This window comes from Convolutriloba macropyga, chromosome 4 (genome assembly GCF_964194025.1).
Source record: "Convolutriloba macropyga chromosome 4, txConMacr16.3, whole genome shotgun sequence".
NCBI lineage: Eukaryota > Metazoa > Xenacoelomorpha > Acoela > Convolutidae > Convolutriloba > Convolutriloba macropyga.
This window is the reverse complement of record NC_134471.1, coordinates 47,783,917-47,809,071: the sequence shown is the minus strand read 5'-3', so window position 1 is coordinate 47,809,071 and position 25,155 is coordinate 47,783,917. Positions and strand designations below refer to the sequence as shown.

The window sequence follows — 25,155 nt, the reverse complement described above, 5'->3', positions numbered from 1 at the left end:
TTAGTGAGCATAAAACATTGCCCCCGAACGTGCTGTTTTTCCAAAGTAACGTACTATATATCAATCCATAATTTGAAACTAGGGGTCACAAAAATCACTGGGGGAATCAGAATAGGTATGCATTTTTCCATATTAACTGACAAACCTTTTTTGGTCCAGTTTTTGTGCTCTATGCTTCTGTAGAACACATCGAATAAATTTCTGTGTGAGTGGTTGTCATGCTCTTCCTTCTTCAAGTGATCTCTCACCAACTCAATCAGTTTCAGTCCCTCTTTCCATCTTGCGTAGTCACTATTCTGATCTGTAAGAACAGAATCTTTAAGTACAAGCGATATATATTTAAGGTTTTTATAAATTTTAAGTTTTGTCGTCTTTTATTTGTTATTTCAACTGTCAATAGAGGAAGTTTGAAGTTTGGTCAATAATGTTGGCGAGTAAAGGGCTAGTTCTAATTTTGCATCCAATTAGGCAATTAGGGGGATGTTGGTGTCGATAATGCAGAATTTGCTGGTTAACTAACCTCTTAAGCTTTGGTCGAATGTTGCAAAGTTGATGGAAATCCTGGGATCTATGAATTGGGTGTTCATCTGTTCGAACGATTCAGCGACTGTACGTGTGATGTTCCTCAAGGAAGCTTGCAGCCTGAAAATTGCAGTCTGCTGTATAATGATTAGAGCATAGTTTAAATTATTTAGAGTTTATAGGCCGTTTCTACAGTCTAGCCTTCCATTTCTTGCGGATTCGCAGATTTTTTTAATCGCTTTTGTCGAATGCCCAGGATCAAGTTAGAGCGTTTTCAACCATTTGTGGAAATCTCTCAAGGGTGGAATTCAGTGAAAACTTCACAAAAGAGCTTAAAGGAAAAATTACCTCAAGGAAACTACCTGGTTAGGAAAACTACCTGCTTAGGAAAAATTTATTTTGAGTGCATTTTGTGCGTCTCGATTTTAATCTAGCCCTAAATTGACGTGCAACTGCAAAATGAATTTACAGGCTACCAAACCGACTTTTTGAGATGATGTTCTGACCTTTGCATTGGATTTGCCATGAGATCTTGCTGACTGGTGATTAGGTACATTTTGGCCATGCTCGATTGGGGCAGTTTGAAGTTGTCTACTGTTAGGCCTGTGCATGATATTATCCAAGTAAACTTGATTTTGAGGATGGGTGAGTGTCGGTTGCCGTTTGAGAAGAAGCGTTGACATGATTTCAGTTCACCTGTACAAAGTTTGTTCTCTTAGTATATCCCAACTTTGAATTACAGACAGAATGAGCTAGTTTTGAAGGTGTTCAAGGGGTGCAAGCTTATTTTGAGCAAATTTTTCCAATCTCAAAATTTATTGCGGGTTAGGAACTATATGCTACCCTGGCTTTTTTTGATGTAAAATATGGCTGATCAATATATTTTGCGGAAAAATACAAAAGTACCTACCAATGAAAAGTTACCGAAAAAATTGATTCTTGAAGAGAGTTTCTCGATTGTTTTTATTTCTTGAACGAAGAATGACGCTTAAATTTTAACACATTTCTGACCAATTGGCGCTTATTTGCATTCAATTTCTCGCCTAAACAGCATCAATATTTTTATGAATCGCTGTATCAATCCTTTATAAAGTAAATCCTTTATCCTTCGCATAAAAACCATATTTTAATAAAAGTTGTGTTACGCACTGATTTTTTAGAGTGTTCCTCGAGGTGTTATTGAGGTTAATATTCGGAGTATTTAACTTGAATAATCGTCATGGTACAAGGGCTTATTTAGATGTTTCACAGTACGATTTTTAGCACAGTACTTATTAAGCTCTAAGGAAGCCTGTTTTAACTTAGCATTGTATAAAGATTTTCCAGTTCAATCTTTAATTATTTTAACAGAAATTATAACAAATTTTTTAGAGATAGAATAAGAAGTTTCAAGATTATTGTCGAGTTTTATTATCAACTGGTCGTCAGGCTGGTTCTCCGGTGTTCTGGTGATCGTGGATCCCGCAGGGCTGTACCTTGAGTTGTATTGGTCCTTCGCAAATATTTACTGATCTACAAGTTGGGTAATTTCCGGCTTTTGTACGTCTCTTGATGTTTGTTAAGTGCATATACAATTTCCGTATTAGCACCTACTTTATCAGAATAATTACTTCACCAAGTACATAGTTTCTCATGAAGTTATTTACCAAATATGCGAATTCATCGTCAGGGAACTCAAAAAGGTAAATGTTGAGGCTTTCAGGTACTTAATATGTTTATCAGTAAACTGTCAATCTGCGGTTGTTTTTAGTAAGCATAAACAATTTAGGGGTTACAGGCCTAGCTGGAAATACTGGCTATATATGGCCTTGAGATGGCCAGACAATTTTGACCGATCGATATATTCGTACAGAGTTGAGTGGTATCATTAAAAAGCCCGTCCAGCGCAGAATATGGAATTAAAAAGATTTTTTTTGTTTCGTTTTCTAGAGCGAGTTACCGGGTTATAAATTTTTGTGCATATTAGACCAATTTGCTTTATCTTTATTCACATTTTCCGGAATTTTCGCCTATAATTTCGTGATTTTGCTAAAATATGTAAAAATTTTTAACAATAGTACTGTTGATTTTAATTTAAAAGACGAAAAAGTATTATTGACTACTTTGATTAAATATTTTTTGGCCAAATTTTTGGGCTAATTCAAAATTCAGTCTTTCATCAAAAATTGCCCGAAATGAGCTACTTTAGTCCACTTTGAGTAAATTTACCTGAAGTACACACCCAAAAGAACTAACACAATCTCTATAGACTACAATGGGAAATAAGGCTACTTCCACATCCGATGAGAGTTGTCTGGAATTAAAATTCTGACGATTTTTTGTTAACTTTACTCTATGATCATCGAAAACGCAGCATTTATTTTTGATCGCTTAACTAACAAAATATCTAGATCTATAACATTCGAAAAAAGTGAATATTATTAGCGGACGAACAGCAATAGAAAGGCTGGTTTTGGTACAATCCTGCACTGTTACAATCCAAAATTAATTGTAGTCATTCGGTCTTCTAAAAAAAATCTTTTTGTTAATTAAAGAACAGAACAATTCAAATCAAAGCTCAGAGTTTATAGGTCCAAATGGCTTCCTAACCAATTCTAAATTAGTGTATCTAGTTTCTTCACCCGGACAATTATGGTCGTTTGCAGTTTTTGAATTTTTTGATTTTTAAATAAACAATGGCTTAATGTACTTTGCCACTATATTTTCTTTATTTGGTCAACTTGTAGCTTAGTTTCAGCAAAGAAAGAATGGTTCTTCTTGCTCCTTTTTCTACTGAATTAAAATTTAAACAATTTTGCGGTTTTACGCGTTAAGTAATGGTTTTCTGACTTTAATACAGCTAGATTTCAAATTTTATTTTTAGGCTTTGGTCCATTTTTCATGTTTTTCCTTGCTTTATCCCATTGTCTTATTAATGACAGCTCACATATTACATTATTGGCGTTCAAAATAAGGAACAATAGAACATATAAAAGTCTTTAGTGGCATAGATTAATGTTTTAACGGCTTCGACACCCCTTTCTCGAAGATTTTTTTTTATTTGTCTTTAACTATCGTTTTCACTGTCTTTTGGGTCGCATGAAATTTCCTGGATAATGACAAGTCTAATTGGTTTTTTATAGAGGAATAAAGGCGCCTATATTCTGATTTAAAATGATAGCTGATGGCTTTCATGACTTTGAAAACAATTGTTTTCAAAAATTAAAAAAATCACTTCAATTTCGCATTTTTACAGAATCTAATGTTTTTAAGGAATTCGTTATGAGTTTACTGGATTCGACAAGGGTTTTTCGCAAAAAAATAATCTAATTTTTGATTTTTGTCTATATTTGACGTTCTTTTTGGACACGTAAGACATTCTGAAAAAGTAAGTTCTCAAGCGCTTCCTTTGGACGAATAAATGTTCGTATTTAATTATTTCATTTTGTAGCTCATGGCTTTCATGACTTTGAAAATAGTTGTTTTCAAAAATTACAAAGGTATTTTTTAATTTTTCCTCTTTCTATTTTTTGTCTAATTTTTATCTAGTCTCAATAATGAGATGTCACATACCAAATTTTTGGGTTTATCGAAGAAGTCACAATCAAACATTTTTTGAGGAGCGACATATGCCCTACGGCTTCGACAGCTTTTTTTCCGCAATTTTTAATTGAGTTTTTGTTGTCTCTATTTGCTGTTCTTTTTGTAACAGCATAGAAAATCGAATAGTGACAGGTCTTAATGCCCTCCTATAGAGGCACTAGACACATAGGTTATTGTAAAACATTTAGATGATTTCAGTTGATTTTCAATGGTGTTCATTACTTTTGAAACTATTTGTTAAAAAAATATGTGATTTTTTAAAAATTTGCTGATTGTTGTTTTATCTAATTGTTACCAACACTTATTATGGACTGGTCCCATATCTTTTCAAATAAATACAATTCATTTCGTTTAGTTTCAGTTTTATCTGACGCTATCTTGACTTTGGTATTAAGTTTTTTTTTAAATGGACATAAAGTTTTGGATGTAATTAATGTTTGTTGTTATTTTCTGATTTTGTATTTTGTCTAGCCTCTCTTTCTTAATAATGGCAGAACGCATCAATCTTATACGGCGTATTTTATTCCGCCGGATTATTTTTGTTGGAGGCAATCTTCTTGTCCTTACACCAGTTTTTTGAAAAATCCTTTAGTTCTTGTGTTATTTTATCTGTTCCTCATTTGATAGACAATTATGTCAAAAATGTGATGAGCGGGGTTGGAACTTCATGTGTAAACGCACATTACCGAGCCTCCTTGTTAACAATTAGATTCGCTCCAATGAGCTCTGACAACCGAATAGAAAGTGACTTTATGACAGGGCTTCATCAGCTCATCCCGTTTCTTCTACTTAGATCGTTTGAGCTCGACATCAATCACTATATTTGATAAAATTTGCTCAAATTTTACATTCAATTCAATTGAAACAGCGAGAAACGTGATTTTGAAGTCGAGCATGAAAAGCTTGACTAGTGTAAATCGAAAATTTGACCGAAAGGTTAAAGAGAATTAATAGAACATAAGACTGAAGGCTGGACTCGAAGCAAAACCTGAGACAGATTACATCTAACTACCCACTCAAATGAGCCTACTCGTTGAACTAATCAACGTTTTACCGGAATAATTGGAGAAAGAATAAATTAAAGAGTAAAAAAACCGATAATTTTGCAAAGAAATACTAGGAAAGAGACAAGAAATAATATAATACTATAATATAACACATAACCTACCGGCATCACAGAATACAGTTCAACCTCGGAAATTACATAGAAATTTGAACTTAGCTTGAGTTGAGTAACTTTTTTTGACATGATATTTTTATCGTTGGTTTTAACTTTCTGTTTTTTTGGGGATGTGAAAGACCAGGTATACATTAAGCAACGTTACTTAACGCAAGTAAATAAGAAACATGACAATTTAGAAAATGTGCTGTTTTATTGCCAGAGAAAGCTGATTTTATTATTCATTGCGGCTGTTCGTTGTGTTTCACGTTTGCCTAACAGAAGTTTTTTGCTTCTTTGTGGTGTCATAGAAAAAAAATCCTGGACCCTTTGATGCTTCAAAACTTTCTACCTTGGATCATGCTATATTTGGCGCTCAAAATGCCATTAAATTTCTACTTTTCAACGCTCGCAGCAGACAAAATAAGTATCAAGATATATCAAACTTGCTTCAGCAGCTGGATTCGGAAACTATTGTTAGAGTAACTGAAACTTGGATGAGCGAAGAACAAAGCTTGAATATAAACCTCAGCGCTGAGCACAATTTTTTGCATAAAAATCGGTCACATCAAGCAGGAGCAGCTAAAGGTGGGGGTGTAGGAATATGGATTCCTCAGAACATAAATTTTAAACGCAGAAGAGAATTTGAGTTAGCTGATCCGAAATTTTTTGAAACGTTGTGGCTGGAACTAGGCAACCCATTAACGGAAAAATGTCTCATTAACATCTCCTATTGTCCACATCAAAGCCTGGGTGACTTCTTTTAGACGAATTAAGTGCAGAGGTTTCCAATGCGTTTTCAGCTACAGATAATATTCTCTTATTTGGTGATTATAACATTGATAAGTCGAGTGTAAATGGGAAGAAAAGCCTTCAGAATTTTGCGGCGGGACTAGGATTACAGTTATCTAACATTGATATTCCTACACGCATAAGCAATAATAAAAGAAGTTTGATAGATCACTGTTTTTCGACTAATGAGCAAATCACTAGTTGGAAAGTCTGCTTACCTTCTTTCGATATTGATCATAATGTAATTTTTTTTCAGAGCAAACTTTTTTTGTTAGAAGAAAAACAAAATTATTTTTAAACGAGATACAAAAAATTTTGTCGATGAAAAATTTAATAGAGATCTGGCTCTTGCAGTTTGGAGAACAGTTTATCAACAAAGAAACTGCGATGAAATGTTTGCAGAGTTTAACAGAATTTTTTTGACAATACTCGAGAAGAATGCACCAACAGAGAAGAAATTAGTTTCTAATATAAAAGACTACTTCAGAAAAACCTTGGGTGACAAAAGAAATTCAACATTTAGTTGCCGAGAAACATCGTTACTTCAATGACTACAAATTGACACAAAGTGCTGAATCATTTGTGTCATTTAAAAAGTATCGCAACCTTGTAAATCGAAAGTTAAAAGAAGCACAAAATCAATTTTCAGAGGAATTTTTTAAGAACATTGAAACCTCAAAAGAGAAATGGAGATTCATTAAGAAAAAAATCGGAAAGAAAAACAACAGTCCAAACATCACAGAAATTGATGAGAATGGTGGAAAAACGAAAGACAAAAAAATCAATATGTAACGCTTTTAACAGAGTTTTCTGCGAAATGAGCATCAACAGAGGGCAGATTGTTCCATTGAACGTCAAAAAAATAGAGCGAAATTTTCAAGAGTTAACTTTAGACCTTTTACTTTGAGGCAAATCTATAAAGTTATTGACAATCTAGATAACAACGAAGCACCAGCTTGGGCATTAAAATCCGGAAAATATGCTTTTGGGACACATCTTCAGATTATATTTAACGATTGTATTCAAGAGAAAGTTTTTCCAACAATTCTTAAGGATGCGCACATCACACCAATTTTCAAGAAAGGAGATGTTTCTGTTTTAACTAATTATCGTCCAATTTCTGTAACACCAACTTTCACAAAAGTTTTTGAAAGGCTTTTACTTAATCAGTTAGTAGAATATCTTGAAAAATTTGCGCTCTTGAACAAAAAACAATTCGGTTTCCAATCTCGAAAGTCGTCTACTGATGCTGTGCTTTATTTTATTGAAAAATAATAGGAAATATAAAAGATAATAACGACACAGGTGCTGTGTTCTTAGATCTTGCAAAAGCTTTCAGTTCAGTTTCACATGAGATATTTCTCAAGAAAGCTGAAAATTTCAACTTCTCTCAATCAACAATTTTACTTCTCAAATCTTTTCTCGAAAACCGAACACAATGCGTAAAACTGGGTATTGACTTATCAGATAAAATAACTATTAATCATGGTGTTCCACAAGGAACTGTGTTAGGACCTCTTATTTTTCTGTTATATGTCAACGATTTTTCTGAAAAGCTGGAAGGCGAAAATGATGTTGTTCAATTTGCGGATGACACTAAAATTACATGCAAATTTGAACGTAATGAAAATTGAAAAATTGAAAAAATATTGGAAGAAACAGACATACCTGACAGAGAATCAACTCACTTTAAATGCCGATAAAACAGATGTTATTCTTTACAAATCATACTAATTCGGATCCAGAGTTTTCTTTTAAAGGCGAAGTTATCAAACCAGCTCATGCATGTCGTTATCTGGGAGTACAAATTGATTCAAACCTAACTTTTGAAAATCACCTGAACTCAGTTTTAAGCAAAATGGCTAATGCAATTCGTTCTTTGTATCTTGTAAAAAATCAAATACCTTTGAAAGTACGAATTGATGTTTTCAAGTCGGTTGTACTCTCTCATCTCTCTTTCAGTGGAGTATTCCTTCAAACTCTTACAGTGAAAAACATAAACCGCATAAACAGGCAAATTAACTGGGGAATAAAAGTTTGTTATTTTTTTTTCAAAAATTTGACCACTCCATTGATCTTCTCATTAAGGATCGTATCCTGCCAGCCGAATTGTTTATCTCAAAAGTTAGCCCAATGAAGCTACAAACAGACATAAGACAATGGGAAACATCCGAAAATTTTAAAATGTTCTCTAGTCGCCATAACGCTAGACAGAACAAGAGAGCAAATCTAATTATTTTAAAAAGAAAACGAAAACGAAGTGGAGTAACAAATCCTTAATCTTGAAAACCGTTCAAAACGATTCACAATTTGAAGATTATTATGTTAATAACAATGCTGAATAATTTATTTAACATTTTAGAGCATGTAGATATCTAACCTTAGGGTTATAGTCTGAGTAATTTACATGTTTAAAAAAAAAGAAATTGAAACAAAGTCAAAAAGATAAATCTTTTAACAGTGTTCCCCAGATAAATATCCCATATCCTATGAATGCTTAAAATGAAAATTCTAATAATAGTACAATTATTTTTAATACAATTATTTTTAATTGCTCTCGAACGAAGTTTGTTGCAATTAGAGGTTGAACCCCCCCACAACACCCCCACTCCCAAACAAGTAAGTGAAGGAAGCCACTGGGGCGAAAAAAAGCTTAGAGCCAGAACTAAGAGACCTATTTGAAAATGCCGCGTGTGAACAAAACATTCTGGCATTGCCCAGTTTTGTTACACCTTTCTCTCGCTATCTCTAATAGTAATGAATAAACAAAATTGGACTTTTATTTAGCAGGTTGATCTAAACAATAATAACACTCAGTCATAAAAAGGGCAGTACCTGAATACTGGCCCTGTGAGTTGCTTATGGCGGCTATTAAAACATTTATTTGATAGGTTGTAGCACTTCTAGTGCGGCGAAGCACAGCCGATGCCAATCCCTTTGCTTGCTTTCTACAGGAATGTGTTTCTTCACGGGTTTTGCACCTTTTACTAACCTAGAACGATGAAGTTGTCGTGGCCATTACTATTTGCATCCTTATCAAAAAAATTATTCACTTCGTCCATTCTATAGACGAAGAAACTGGTCTGCGTTTTAAATGAAGAATTAACAGCGTTGGACTCGATGTACAGCCTTGAGTAGTGGAAGTCATCCATGATCAGCACCATCCTCTTGAATCCCAACATGAGTGCCAAGTCGAATGCAGGGAAGTGCAGTTCGTTTATGGCACTGTTCATGGCAATAGTTGTGCTGAAATGGATTTATGTTTACTGTGCAACAAAAAGACTTGACTGAACAATGGACCCTTACAATAAAGGGTAGCTAGGTTTGCAATTTGAGTGTATACGATACTCGATAAAGAGCATTCCTCTAATTGATCCTATGTGGATTCCTTTGTGATTTCTCTATAACATTACAGAATTTTTGCACCAAAATGCAGCACTTGGCAAGATTTATGCATAAACTTGCAGATTGATATATCTTTCGCTATGTTTGCGAGATTGTATGGACACAGTTTTTTGAGAAAGTCTTAGCGAACCATTTAGGACACTGATCATTGTGTTTTTTTTTCTTACATTGAATGTCCCTGTTCTGGTGTGGATGATTCGCAATAATTGTGCGCGCTGGTCTTGTACAATATTTGTTGACTATTGAAACAATCTTGAGTTTGTGGCGTAGCCATAACATACTTTCAATGCGGTCTGTAAAACGAATAGCGTTAGATTAAAAATAATTCGTGCAATTGCTTTAAATTTGACTATCAGTTGTTTCCCTGTTAAACTGTGTTCGATTACTGATTGTTGAATTTCAGTTTATACCCTATCTGGGCTTACCTGTTTGTCAGGGTGGGTTGGTCGTTTGAAGCAACGTTTTCGTATACTCCACTATCTTGGTCGTCTGTGTTGAGATTCTTTTCGTCGTTCGAAATCAATTGTCCGTTGTTAGGAATAATCCGAGGAACGTCGACCTGAAACAGGTAAATTGGAAATTAGTTTTTCAAGTGTAGTGAGCACTATTGTTTGAGATTGAGCATTTTTTGTCTGAGGAGTTCTTTCAAATTCTGCTCGTAATTTTAAATTGATTGGATCTTCTTTAAATGTGATCGTATGTTTGAGTTGTCAATATATTTTGAGCTTGATGTTCTTCACTGTAAATGTTTGCCTAGATTATAAATAGCATTCCACGGTTGCTTGCTCTCTAACAATATTTGGCAATTATTTACCTATACGCAATCTAAATCATCATAAAAAAAATTGTAGCTTATCCTTACCAAAATTGTTTATTGTTTTGAATAAACAAACGCCATTTGTTTTTTTTTGCGAGAAATTCGATCTTATGCCATTTCAATTTTTAGAATTTCGGCCATCATTCGTTCACCCCAATTTGACCTCTTCATAATCGGTACATTCAAAATTGGCTTAAGGGAAAGGTTCTTGGGGGGGGGGGGTTCCGGGGTTAAAAGGTGTAGGATTGAAAGGATATGGTATATTATTAGCGATGTGACGTAATTGATGTGAAGTGAATTGTTTGTATTGGAAGATAGGAAGATGGAAACCTGGTTGCATAGTTGAGTGGGTATGAGTATGAGAGGGATGTAGTGGTAGTCTGCCCATGATTTGAGTGCCACTGCAGACTGACAACTGCACACTGATATCACCACGTGACACCCACTCACTCTCACCAAGTCAGCACCCACCTGCATCCTGCAATATATTACAAATTCATATTTAAAATTCATAATATATTTGAATCCCCCAGTCGTATTTGTAAATTCATTAAATGAGTATTTGAGAGTTTTTGTGTTAATTTTGAGATTTTTAAAACTGGTTACTCTCCCCCTCTCGGCTGAACTTAACGACGATTGTGATGCTTATGTTTTCTCTGGGTCCTCATTTTTCTGCTCTTGAGTGTTCACGAATTGTTCCTTGTAACTTACTATCTCTCACTGCCATTTCTCCAACCACACGTTGGGTATCTAAGATTGTTCACATATCCCGAAGTGGGGACTTCCTTGCGGTTGCATAAATTTGGGCATCGCCAAACCAAAATTTTCTCTAAAGAATCGAAAATGAATTTCAGACGCAAATTGTATCCAAATGGATTGTATTTTTCTGATAACAAGTATCGTTCAAGCTTTTATTTCTACCCCTTAGATAAAATATAAAAAGGACCGTGTACACCATCCGGCAACGATGGATGTAGGTCGGAACATAAGGGATGATGAGTAGCACTTAGCCGGATGCTGCACTCCAAGCTGTTCCCCTCCAGACAGTGTAAAGACGACCCAGTCACAAAAATAACTAACAAGTGGAGAGGAAAGCACACACATATATATATATATATATATATATATATATATATATATATATAGCACACATAGGGAACTGGTAATGAAGGATTAAAATAAAAATAGGATATCAAGCAATAAGCAAAGGAATAAAGTTAAGCGGCCAAACACTCAGTGCAGCCTTCCCTCCTCCACGACGGCGCTAATCGAAGTCTCACTGAGAACACGAGACTTGAGGGCGCGACATCCCCTCAAGCAGAGAACACAGCTCCTTAGAAGTGCGAAGCTGATTTTCGTTCGGATGTAGCCTATAGTGTCGGCGTACGGCTCTCCGCGTTTTTCGCTGATCTTGGTTGCGAGTTGTTTCATAACGCGCGATGCTGATGGCCCAGCACCGCCCGAGCAAGAAAAAACCAGTGCGTTGAAACTGCTGTGTTCGGTTTCGCGGATTCGCGGTTGAATATCTTCACATCGAAGAAAGTGCGATTAAAGCGTGAGCCCCACAGACTGTTTGCCTTAATGTCCAGTCGAGTGTCATCATCAGTAGTGATGGAATTACTCGAGAAAATTTCTCCATCGAGCGACTGAAGTTTTGGCTCTATCTGGACATCGTGGCAAACGTCATCCATCAGTTTTGCAAACACGTCTGATTTCGTTGTCGTAGGTGCGTATACCCGCCTTTGGCGCAATGTAGGGCATGGGTGAGGCTAAATTCTTTACCGCATGGGTATATAGCTGGCGTGTTCTTCGCTTCCCAGGTGTAGCGAAGTGCTATTCCATCACGGAACTCTGTCTTCGTGAGGTCAAAACCTTGTTTTGATAACGGAAGCGCGTTAAGCCAGCTAGATGCTCCATTCTCCGAGGCCAGCTTGATAGTATACTTCATTTCTGGTAGATTGTTTTCGATTCTGGATTTTTTCAAGATGAGTTCACGTTGCATGTCTGCTTTCTGTCAGACTGATCTTGGTTTGTTCTAATTCACATTGTTGAATTTCGAATGAATCATTATTAAATGACGCCAATGGACTTGAGAGTTCAATTGATTGCTCAATGTTTTTATAAAGATCTTGCGGGAGGGCGATGTTAAGCCCACCCATTCTGAGAGGGAGAGAAAAAAGTTCTCTTTCCTCTTGGATTCTTTCTTTGCCGACGATGTTCGGTATGACTCGGCCAAGCCGCTCCTCCACCTTGTCCAGAACCCCGTCCATGGAGGGTGTAATACGCGAGAGGAAGCTCAACCTCTGTTGAACCCCCTTCGTCAAACATGCATAGGCATTCTGGGGAGAGGTGAGAGCAAATTGACCAAGTCTGTCCAAACTTATTATGTACTTAATTTCTGCATCTTTCAGGAGATTTTTACTGGTCTCAGAGCTACCGACTGATCCCTGGACTCGAGCGCCCTGCGTGATTTCTACATTTGTGCCTGCAAACTCAGTTGACGCTTGGCGCTCGCCTCCTGGCTTAATTATCAACTGACACTTCGGAGGATTGACAAGATATCCGTACTTGGGAGCAAGCTGAGTGAGCTTGTCGAAGAGTGCCCTGATATCTTTCAACTTACCGACGACGCTACCATCATCAGCATACCATTTTTGTGTCAAGGAGTCATTGTGAAATCTTGATATTAGGGGTAGGATTGCGATTCCATACATTGCCATCGCAAGGGGATCGCCTTAGAGGTGTTTATCAAGTTTGCTGAAACCAAGCTTGGTTAAATTCGTCAACAGATGCTGTTCCTACTTCACTGAAACATTAATACAAACATGGAGTTCGGCAGATTTTTTCTTGGATCTCGCTGTAGCTATATCTCGGCGAACTCTATATCACACCAAATGTTCTGAGAAAACAGCCAATTTTCAGAACCAACTTTTGCCCTTCTAGAATATTCTCTTGAAAACCTAAGACAATGTGTAAAAATCTGCCAGGTTTTTTTGAAGAATTCCCCAGGCAACAAATCTAAGTACCTTGATTTTCTGTTCGATATTAATGAATTCACAAAAAATACAAGGTAATTTGGAAACGGTTCAATTTGCAGATAAGTTTTTTATGCGGACATGATACTAGACATTTTAGAAAAATATGAAAGTTTTGATTCGAACAGATGCCTGCGTGTATGAAAATCAACGCAGGTTAAATACAGATAAAACGGAGCTTTTACATTTCTGTACTAGAAAAGAAATAGGATATTCATAATGACGAAAACACAATAAACCTTCAAAAAAGTGATATTGGAATTCAAATTTCCGGCTTGACGTTGAAAAAGCAATGTTGTTTTAATCAAATTGACAACTGTTACTCACTGCTGTTCTCCTCAGGGACCGCCAGTGCAGTTGTCTTTTAAAATGTCTTGAAAAACGTTAGCGTATGGATCGTCAAGTCATCTCGGGCAATGCAGTTTATTATTTGCGTCGATAGTACGACCTCTGTCGACTCTACTCATCCAATCAGAAACTCTAATGGCTAGGTTATTAACTTTAAACATTAAACACTAGTTCATTGAAAGTTCATATAGGAATGAAACAATGGGGAACATCGGAATTAATAAGGAAATCAGCAACGCAATTACAATTTCAACCAAACAAAAGAACCAATCAATTTATATTACAGAAACGAAAGCTAAGTAAATGGGTTCCTAAATCATTGATAGTAAAAAAAGTATTCAGAAATAGAACAAACTACCCTGTGATCTCCGGAAAAGGATGAGATCAACATCAGAAAAATGTTCAATTTTTTTTGCTAAACGAGCATAGGACTGTACATGCCTTTTTTTTTAGCTATAAGCAGAACCAAGAATGACCAAATCGACGAAATAAATTTCTCAGATGTATTGTTATAGTTATATATTAACTTAGTACAATCATTTAAATTTCTTAACACAAGTATTTAACCATCTGGATATATGATCCGATTAGTTGCTCTCAAACGAAGTTTAAGCAATCATATTAGTCCTTTGGTCTTTTTTTTGTGATTTTTGCTTCACCGATTTTTCGTCTGAGTAAAGACGTGAGGGAGTTAAGTGGCTTAGTAGCTCATAGAGTCTTGCGCCTAACTAGTCGCTAAGTATGCGATTCATCAAAACTGTTTTGAGGAGACATTTCATTTGTCCCCCTCTCACCCCCAAAACTCCCCGCTGAAGCACCCTCGTCCAACCCTACCATCCACCAACGCTTGCCCACACACTCCGCTCACCCTCCTGATTCTGGCATCCCTAAGCCCCAGCTGGCTACTATTTCACCCGACCTTAAGCTGTTATGTTTATACATTTTTGGAATCCTAAGCAAACTACGTGCATGGTTTAATAGATTGATAACAATTGCATATTTGCCACTCGTCTGCAGAGAACAATGATGGTATTGTTAAAACAAGTATTGTTGAAACAAGTATTGTTGAAAAGGTATGCACCGAATTTTTAGGAGTGATATATTTATGCAGAAATACCTTTTGCCAATATTCTGATGATTCAGGCCGATAATGATTCGATCGAAGCCGCTAACTTAGCGCTTGAAATAGTTGCTGCGGATGGATAATCACTTAATGTATACTGAGTTTAGATGTAATTATTTATATGTCTAACTTGCTTTCGAATTACGCATTTTTATGTATTTGCATGCTTTAATGTGTTGCTGATGGTTTTAATGACCTTTTCTCCAGATAATGAATTTTTAATATTAATGAATATTTGTCCGTATTTTTTCCGTTACATTTTCTGTTATTTCCATTTTACAATGCAATGGAGACATGGTTTCTAGTTCCTATTTTATTCTCTAATTGTTTTTGTTTCCAATGATTTCAATTTAATAAACATTACTGAGTTTTGCTTTTTTGTTACTGTGTCCGTTAGTGGTATTTTAAATGATGTTTAATCCTGATAATGGTTAATTGGTTAATCCGGTCGCAATTTCTTGTTTTTAATTGAAATTTGACGCCACTTTTTTTAAATATCGATTGTCATTATTTCTTGTTAATTTCTGATTTTCATAAATAGTTGAAAGGGTAGTTAAACAACCGTGTGGTTGGTCTCTTAGTTGGACAGCTCATTGATCTTGGTTACTGGCACACCACTAACCCTCTGTAAAGTAGCTTTTCTTTTTCTGATAGGAAAAATTTGTGCGTTGTTGACTTTCTAAGGCTTTTCTTGTAATAAGTTTGATAGCCAAGTCTGTATGATTCATTTTAAAAATTTTTAACTCGGAATTTTTCTTGTTAATTGCTCTCTCAACCATCACTTGACCCCCAACCCCCTGCCCCTCACTTTGCTAATCCCCACCTGATGCATCCCTAAGCCCCAGCTGGCTACTACCAAAGCCCACCGCTCCAGTCGCCCGACATTAGTCGGTTATATTTGTTTATTTCGTTGCCCGGCTTTTGTTCATTCATGCAATTTTTCAACTGATTTTTGGTTTTTAGACGTCATTCGGTTTTTTGAAGTCATTTTTTCCACTCTTAGTGAAAATATTTTGTTGATTTTAGTGGATTTTATAGTCACATGATGAACAGACAAAACAGTGCCGAATAGCAAAATATAGTTTCAAGAAACCATGCAAAACAACCCCAGACAAAATAGTCACAATCAAACATAGAGGTAAACATATGCACACCAAATAACACTCTTTAAAACTTTAAAACTCTTTTAAAAAAATCATATTATGGTATATCATTGAACGAATATTAAACTGATTAGCAACTTAATTTTTGCCAAGTTCTGTATTTTGAATTAAGTTTTTGGTTTAGTATTACATCATATCAATTAAAAACAATGCATTCAGAAGCTTAACTCTTAGAATAATTGTTTGTAAATTGTAATTACGATTGCTTCGACTTTTATTTGGGACTATTTTGCCTGCTTTTATTGGACTATTTTGTCTGGGAATATTTTGCAACTTGGAATTGTTTTTTTTGTGAATATTTTGTCTGAGACTGTAGGTGTACATGTGCTCATTTGTGTTTGTACCGTTGTTCTGTGGCCTTTTTTCTGCGTCTTACATGCGGACAGTTTTTGTTCTAGGGTTGTCAGTTGTGCAGTTTTTAGATTCTTTGATCTTTTCTGGTGTATTCTATTGACTAGGCTGATCAGTTGGTCTAATTTTACATAGAAATGATTGCTCTCCGAGGTTGAAGCCCTCGATTAAATTAGATGACAAAATATGCAGAAAAAACTATGAGTCGTAATTCTTCAAAAACGGCTACCCGGCAAACTGATGTTTTTAAGTATGGTTTTTCATTCGAAGAGTTAGAACTTTATACGAATTTATATGAATTTTGAACATTTGCGGTATTACTTAATTCCGTGAATTTTAAGATACAAACCAAGTTAACTCAGCTTAGCTATGATTGATTGCAGCTCGCTGCCTTTTCGCGGTCATTAATCACTCTCCGTGCAGTCTTTGGTCACATTTCAGAACTTGGGATCAGTATTTATTTCTTTGCTGTTGCGGTCCACATCGAAAACTAAGAATTGATTATCTGTGAATGGACGGACCGGTTCCAATTGTTTCAAAGAGTTTTTTTCAACTAAAGGGAGTCATTAGTGTTTTCGATACTGTATTGCGACCAAATTCTTGGCAGCTATTTGTTATACTTTGTAAACTTTGTTTGAATTTTTTGATAAACATGCTTTATTTTTACTTGGTAACTCACAAACAATTAAAATGGTGTGACTGAATGCTGCTTCACTAAATATACTCTTATTGCAACTCAGGTACATTCTGTGAGGGAATATTTAATTGTGGTGAGTGCTAAATGTGCTTAATTTTGCCCCGAATTGAGATGGAAATGAAAGATTTATTTGCGGATCAACTTACGCTTTGTAAGGATTTGCCTCCACTTCGTAATTGCTCTCAGTGGCGAGTTGAACTTCTCCCACAAATTTGGAATGATTTTCGTTCCAATAGCCTGTGAACTTTTTCACGGTCGTGTCGTAATGCAGGTCACGTGACTCGTAATAAGTTCCAATGCGGAGAAGTCTCTCTTCACCAGAGGTGATTAGCCGTGGCATATCAGAACTCATTAAATGGTCATGGCCTGCGATATTGTGGAGTAAGTATTGTATTAACATAATGATTTCAATTAAGAAAGGCGGCATCTTAGAAGTTTAGTAAAGCATAATTATGACAATCTATTCTAAGCTCATTGCGAAAGATCGGGTCTTTTTGGGGATGAATTTGGTTTCATCAACGATTTAGAATCACGAACTGATCGCTCAATTTTTGTTTTTTGGATTTGAAGCTGAAGATTTAAATTGGTTTTGAGAGGTCAATTTGTTCTTGTTTGTGTCGTTTCATGGAACAGTTGATTTTAGTTTTCCTTCAGAAGCATTCAAAGTCTAATCAGAAATAATATCAAATAATGTAATCAGAATATTAACAAAAATTAGCAATCAGAATATTAACAAAAAATTAACACTCCCTAGTGATAATTACTGTTGTGGTGTCAAGTACGAGTAGCATATTTGCGCGACTACTCGGCATTACCGAGTAGTATAAACAGCTCCGATACAATTTTGGTTTTGTTTTGATGAACCTGAAACAAAAACCAATTTCGATGTGGTGTCTGAGATATCGATCGAGTAGGATACGATTAAGACTTCAATTTAGAAAAACTGGACAATTCTGTGGACCAAACCAATCGGAAGGTTTTATGAACAAACTAATGCCCGCTTTTGCAGTTCATCAGCACAGGGGGTGTAAGAATTAGAATCATTGGTACCTATATTCCAATGAGGGAGGCGGAAGCTGTTCCGGAATATTGTCAGTAAATTTTATAATACTGTATCTGCATTCTAGTCTCGTTTTGGGCTAGAGATAAGAAAACTGAGTGTTCGCTTTGAAGTAAATGTTAACGGCACCAAAATTATGATAATCAATTTGAAACTGAATCTGTGCAAAAATTTAAACTCAATGACTGCTTTCTGGAGCTAAATAAGGTTAGCAAGGTTCTTATCTTTCGTCATTATTATCTCAATTCTAAAACAGACATTTGCTCCGGGAAACAATTTACCTCTCAATGTGGAAGACAAAAGTCTTAAGGCGCGTCTTGGACTAACGGTAACTCGCTTAAAGAAATCCACGACCAAAAGGACTCGAAATATGTGGGTTTTGTCTTGATTTTTACAAGAATAAAACTGTAGGATGCAATTGTAATTGTGGGCAGGGAATTAGGGGCATGTAATCTATGACGGGTGTTATCTTTGCTGGGCTCTTTTCTGGGTTTTCACCCGCGGCGAAAATTTGAATATGCTTTGGTATTTTAGCCCTAACATGTTAGCGTGTTGCGTTATTTTAACATGAAGTTGGACGCGGTTAGGAAAGGATTATATTGCGATTAAGGGAAAAATTACAGGAGCCAGTCACTTGAAGGAATACAATGTACTACTGGCTGTACCCGGGATGTAATGATTATTAGAAATAAGTGTGCGAAAAAGTTTTTCCATTTTGGACGGGTGAGAGGGATTAAGGGTGGTCAATTTTGCACCCAAAGGAACTAGAGAATTGGGTGTGGGGGTTAATTTAAGCGGGTAGTGGTGTTGTGAAGGTGGGTTAAAAAAGTGGACTGTCATTTAATTGACAGATTTCTTCTCTTTTTAAACAGAAAGGGAGACAAAGGAATAAAGCTTTGATGATTATGGTGGTAGTAACATTCAATCATTTTCTCCTTCAATCATCGTCTCTCCTCCTTTTGGTTTATTTTTATCTAGCCCCTTTTGCTCATGGTCTCTCTGTCCATCCCGGAGTAAACTTTGCTTTCTAATACTAGGCATATTAATGTAAAGGTTATTAAAAAAAGGGAGGTTTGGGTTGCGAGGAGTGATTAAGTTTTACAAAATAAATCGTAGAAATGGTATTTTTCAATCGGTGGTCTACAAGGATGGCTACGGAAAATGTGAAAGTGTATGCTAAGCGAGCAAAAATTTTCTATTTTTTAAGAAAGCTTTAATTTTAACTCAAAACTCTTTTGGACAGGGTGTTTTTTCCGCATTATAACCGTTTATTAATATTAGATTCAATTGAGGGCTATTTTAGTTATTTTTCCTTTTGAGACCTTTCCTTAGCAGCCGTTGTATTGTTTTTCTGGTTTTTGAGTCTACAGTGCATTTTGGATGCCAATTAAGTTGTTGTTGAATGACCTTTTGTCTTCATCGGAATCAGCTTTTGTCTGATTTTTGAAGAATAATAAATTTTCAATATTTTCACGTTTTATGAATAATTTGCATAATTCGTTTGTTTTTGATTGGCGAATAGTTTGTATTTGCTCTAGAACGAAGTTTGAAGCAATTATTGTAAACGTGTTGGTCTTTTATGCAACATCTTTGCTTGACCGTTTTGACTTTAAATGCCGTGACTTTTTTGTTTTGCGTGATCTGAATTTTTTCTCTCTCTCTATCTCTCTCTCTCTCTCTCTCTCTCTCTCTCTCTCTCTCTCGCGTTCACAAGAGTCAGGAGCTGAACTCAATTGTAGCAGTTCACTACTTAAAGTCAAACTGAAATCGCGACAAAATTGGTGTCATTTTGAATTTAGTTGAATTTAGTTCATACAATTTTACCGGGTTATTGATTTTTTGCAGTTTTTTAATTGCTCAAACGAAGTTTCTAGCGATTATATTAGATCATATTAGTCCTGTGGTCTTTATGCGAATTGCCGCTTGAACAATTTTTAGTCAGAACCTTTTGACTTTTCGTCCTCAAAAATGGGGTAAACAACTAACTGCCGATGGGAATTAGGTTGTTCCAGACTTTGGCTTACTTACACCCTTTTCGCCCTCGCCCATCCCTACCACCTACAAATCATTCTACCGTAACTCATCGCGCTCGACACCGCCCATGTGCCCTCCCCCGACGCCCCTCTGAACCCTTCAATTAAGCTAAAGCCAGCATCCCTGAACCGTAGCCAGCTACTGATAAAGTCAACCGCTCGCCCGTCGTTTTAGGAGGGTTTTGCTTTTTTGCTTGATTTCTACGGTTATTTTGCGTTTTATCTTTTCTTTTGGTGGTCATTAATTGAATAACATCGGTGTCCCAAGGTCCTTTGAGAATATTTTTTCGAGCAACTTGTACTTGTAAAGTTTTTCTGAAATTCTCAGATTTTAAATTTCGATTATTTTTGTTGTTTTATTTTTTAATCATGTATTGTTGAATAAATTTTTGAGACGTTGCAGCTTCTTAATTTTTTTGAAAATCATCGAGTTTTAATCTTCGTATCTTTCGTTTATTCTCGGTATTTCGTTTTGATTGATTTGTCTAATACATGGTACGCACTACTGGATCTTATGGAGTTGCGGTGAGAGGTTGTTAATGTCTGTAAATTTTTGTAATCAGTTTGAAAAATGAAGCAATATTATCACACCTGCTTCTTGTTTTGATTTTGGTAATGGAGAATTGCTGTTATTAATTCTACTTAAGTTTTTCATCTTTCGCAGTCAAGGTGGAGGAAGAAATTTGTGCCAGACGTAATTTTTGATTAATTATTTTTGACGGAGTGGTTTTTTCCTTTCAAATAAAAATGTACGATAAACCACAAAATCTCCACAGCGCTCGACATATTTATGACCAAAAGCTATTTTGCGGTTCAACGAGACCAAAAAGTGACGATGAGAAAAAATGGACAACAAACTCAATAAAGACACGTAACCAATGAAGACAGTTAACAAGTCATGGTTTTCATTAATTTTTCTTGAAATCAGCGTCCAAGTTACAAAAATACGTTTTCGGAGTGTTTTTGGTCGACAATTTTAGCGAAAAATTTTAACCACTGAGGCAGTAAGAGTGCATTAAAAATCTAATGAAACCAGTTTTTTTTGGAATAGTCACAAGACAACAAAAAGGACAAATACGAAGTCAAATCTTTAAACGAGAAATGAAATTAATCAATAGATAAACAAATTAAAATGATAAATATTAGAAGATGCATTAACAAAATTTTCTGTAATGCATCCAGAAAAAACACAATGAGAAACTTGAAGATATATTGATAAAACCACAAAAGATCAACAAAAACGTATATCTAGAAACGTCCAAAACGAAAGTACATCGTGTCGAAGCCACGAAACCTTATATTTTTGACTGAATATTTTATGTAAATTCACTTATGCCTTGTTAGAATGCCCAATTTTACCTGTCATCAATGAGACAAAAATGAAAAAGGACAATGAATAGAGGCAAAACAAGTAACTCAGCCATTAAAATTGTAAATTATGGACTAAAAACGCTGTTAAAGTTGACTGATGTCTTCCTTGGAGAGCCAATAGTCCTCTCAGTACTCAACCCTAGCGATCAGGCGACAAGTTGAACAAAAAATACAGGCAGAAATTTACCTTTTGTGAGAACCTAATGTCAAAAGCATAAAGACAAATAAGTTGTTGGAAAAGAACGTTATAATTGGGCACTTCTTAAGCCATCAATGTTGCGTTTTTGTAAAGAAACTAAGTGAAGACAACAACATAAGTTACAACAAATACGGTTGAAAATTATGTCTGATAACATGCAGGGTCAAAGCCAAAAAATCATTTGCTGTCCATTGGTGGATTTAAACAATAGCATCTATGAATCATTGGGACACATGAGTATGAGTCTCCTTTAACAGCATGTTGAGAAAATCAAGCGAAGAGTCGAAAACAGCTGTCGAATTGCGGCACGTGAAGAAAATATTCTCTGCAGTTTGAAAGATGTTTTACTCTTTGGAAGTACTATTTCATTTGCTCTCTTTACTGTTCTAGCGTTATTAAAGTTACTGCTTCACTTTAACTTCTCACCGACTCGTTAGGATCTTAAAAAAGGCTCCCCAATAAAATTCAAATCCTTCGATTGCAAAAAGCACAATGGTACTAGTGACAGCCTTGCTCTTGGGTGGCCGATTATTCACAACACCAAATTTTTAATGATATTAATGGAATTGTGCAAAATTGGTAGAAAATTACGCTAAAAGTTGACAAAATTACGGTGAAATTCCGGATGTTCGCGGAAGCTTTAAATCTGGATAGCTCCTTGAAAAAGATGAAATTTAAAAAATTCGTTTTTAACAAAATATTGTACGCTCGATGGGCTTTTTTATGTCTTTCTACGTCAAAATATATAACTCGGTCAAGGTTCACTGAACAAAAAACTGGTTGTGCATATAGTCCCCCCCCCCCACTATCTGGGGTCGAAACAAAAATTTTGTTTTTACTTGAATTTCAGGCAGAGTGCGACGTATTTATGTTGTTGCTCGACAATCGCTTTGTTCACAAGAATGATTTGTAAAGTACAACTGCAATTTGTTTTTTTTTCTGGCATTTTAGAGATGAGAAGAAAATTGACAGTTATAGGTCTTCAGGAACAATGTGATCTGATTGGAATACTTAATTAGAGATGTTCAGTCTTTTTCTCTTTTTCTTGTTCTGCGATTGAAAAAGTGACACTAAGTAGATTCTCATAACTGCCTGTAACAAAGCATTGCTCGGAATAATAAACAGTCGTGTAAGCACAGGTCCCCAGATTACAATTAACCTGTCACAAATCTCACAATTTCATGCAAAATACTATCATAAATTGCTCCATGGTTTGGAGTTATTTTAAACTTTTAATGAGGAGCGGGGATTAAGGATTGGAATGATGAAATACGGTTCTCCAGTTTTATTATTTGAGTTAAATAGGAAAAGTTGAAGTTTTTATACCTTGCATTGTTATTATAAAGTTGATATGAAATGTTCGATAACGTATTCTTTACAAGGCGTTTAGAATTTACTGTTTTTATTATTAAAGTTATTGTGAACAAGATCAGCAAAAGAGATACAAAAACAGCTATATAAATATGAGGGCGTAGTCCTATTACCTAAATAAGAGTTGAGTTAATGAACAATTAATGAATTTTGTGGTTAGATTTTTGTATGCAAACAACGTCAAGTATGGATAACTTGTTCACCTGTTGAGATATTGGAGAAGAGAATTCTAAATTGGAATTATTCCTGGTCGCATGGGAGGAGACTAGCATTAATTCTGACCTCAATTTTTATTCGCTAAGATTTATTCGCTTAGACATTTTTATGTAAAGAGCTGGCTCTTTATGTAAAGAAGTATTCGGCAACGGTATTTAATAAACAGCTCATAAAGAACGTTTTGACCTACATTCATTGGACGCAGATTTTGGAGAGCGGTCAGTACTTAATGCTGACCTTAATTTTAATGATACCCACACCCCCGCCCTTAAGCAAAATTATACCCCAGAAAAATCACCTTGTCAATTACTCATGTTGCACCAAGAAGTATCTAGATTTGGCTAATTGAGCTGGTAATTAAGCATGTTCTCTGGAACGCTCTCGAATAACAAAAGATTTGCTTTTGAGTTGTCCCAGAGATTGATGGACAAAAAAGATTCAACGGAATTTTTGGATTCTATAAACAGAATATACATAAGGAAAACATTGGAATTTTATAAAAAACAATAATATTAACCACGTTTTTATATTGATCGATGTTTGACGCAATTGTTTCAATCGTCCGTTTTTTTTTGAAAAATTTTTGCTTGACCGATTTGACTTTTCCAGTGACTTCTTCACGTTTGACCTGATTTCGAAATTTCTCTCATTTATAATTAAGGAGCTGAACTCAATTATTTGAAGCTCTATTTTAAACTCCCCCTCATTTAAACCAGAATTTTGCAATCACGATTTTTCAATGGAGACGAATATGAATTTCAGCGATTTGTATTGATTTTTTTGTTTTGCTTATATTCAATTATGACTAAATAGGTTCAAAAGTGACGAAAAAAAAGTTTTTGTCTTTTCTATCTGTAAACATGAAAGCGTTTTAAAATTACTCGAAAGATAACGACGAGCAAAGGTAAATAGAAACCAAAATACTTGAGTTCTTTCCAAAGGTTCGTTGTGTTCGATGAACACGGTGTTTTACCGGCTTTTTAATTTTATATTTTTGTTTTTCAAAAGTAAGAGTTGTAAAACTTACATTAAAAAGTTGGAAATAATTAATTGTGTACTAATTGTTTTTTGATTAATTGCTCTCAAACAAAGTTTGTAGCAATTATATTACTCATGTCTTTTCTGTGAGGATTTTCGCTTCACGGATTTTTCATTTGACCTATTTGATTTTTCGTCGTCAACAATGGGATAAAAGGTAACTCTCAGGGCATTATGTTCCATGTTTCCTTAGAGACTTTCAGCTCACTAGTCTCTAAGTATTATATTTACATATAATGTGTTGGAGACGTATACTCATTGTTTTTTTTTGGGTTTGACCCTCCCCCCCCCCCCTACTTCGCCCCTCTCCCACATCATCCCCCTCTCACTTCCACCCCAGCCCTGCACATCGTTCAGGCCGTAAAGACGTGGCCCCGTGCAGCCAAAGAAAGACCTCCCCCCACCGTCACCCGCATCAACCAACCCGGTGCAGCCCCCGCTGCGCGCAGCTCACGCTCCTTCAACTCCTTCAATTAAGCTATATCTAGCCTCACTAAGCCGTAGTTAGGTACTGTCGAAGCCAACCGCTCGCCAGACGTTTGAGAGAAATTTGCCCGATGTTAGTCCCTTATGTTAATTCTGTTAGATAATCAATTTTTCATCATAGATTAAATGCTAGTTGAAAATAGTTGTTGAGAATGATTATTGTAGAATGGTAGAAGTTTTGTCATTTTGTTTTACTTTTGTTGCCTGGCTTGTCCTATAGCATTTTTAACCCCCTATCCCCCGGGAGGATAGTGCTAATAGGTAAATATTAAAATGGAGAATTAAATGGTCTACGAAACACATGTCGAAGAATGTAATTTCTAACAATTTTCAGTAATGTGGTAGCATTCTTTTCACACTGGACCCACAGATAGTTTTAGAAAACTG

The 25,155-nt window shown here is 35.7% G+C and overlaps 2 protein-coding genes across 7 annotated transcripts in view; one reads left to right on the top strand and one right to left on the bottom strand.

Moving 5' to 3' along the window:
* The window catches only part of LOC142338462 (uncharacterized), a 94,718-nt gene that overhangs the window by 21,441 nt on the left and 48,122 nt on the right, over positions 1–25,155 (top strand). The gene's annotated exons all lie outside the window — the stretch shown is intronic.
* LOC142337711 (uncharacterized) overlaps positions 1–25,155 on the bottom strand; it is a 46,771-nt gene that overhangs the window by 18,877 nt on the left and 2,739 nt on the right. Inside the window, exons 2-9 of one of the 5 annotated variants that reach the window (XM_075387161.1) lie at positions 18,045–19,087; positions 17,141–17,858; positions 10,608–10,755; positions 9,886–10,019; positions 9,048–9,301; positions 1,029–1,218; positions 521–642; positions 146–301 (exon numbers count right to left, since the gene is read on the bottom strand). In XM_075387161.1, the coding sequence (XP_075243276.1) occupies positions 146–301; positions 521–642; positions 1,029–1,218; positions 9,048–9,301; positions 9,886–10,019; positions 10,608–10,755; positions 17,141–17,421 (1,285 nt within the window). In that variant the 5' untranslated portion in view covers positions 17,422–17,858; positions 18,045–19,087. Of the gene's footprint in view, positions 1–145; positions 302–520; positions 643–1,028; positions 1,219–9,047; positions 9,302–9,885; positions 10,020–10,607; positions 10,756–17,140; positions 17,859–18,044; positions 19,629–22,983; positions 23,523–25,155 lie in introns of those variants that run through there. The other 4 variants (XM_075387163.1, XM_075387164.1, XM_075387160.1 and 1 more) reach the window with 4 other exon arrangements.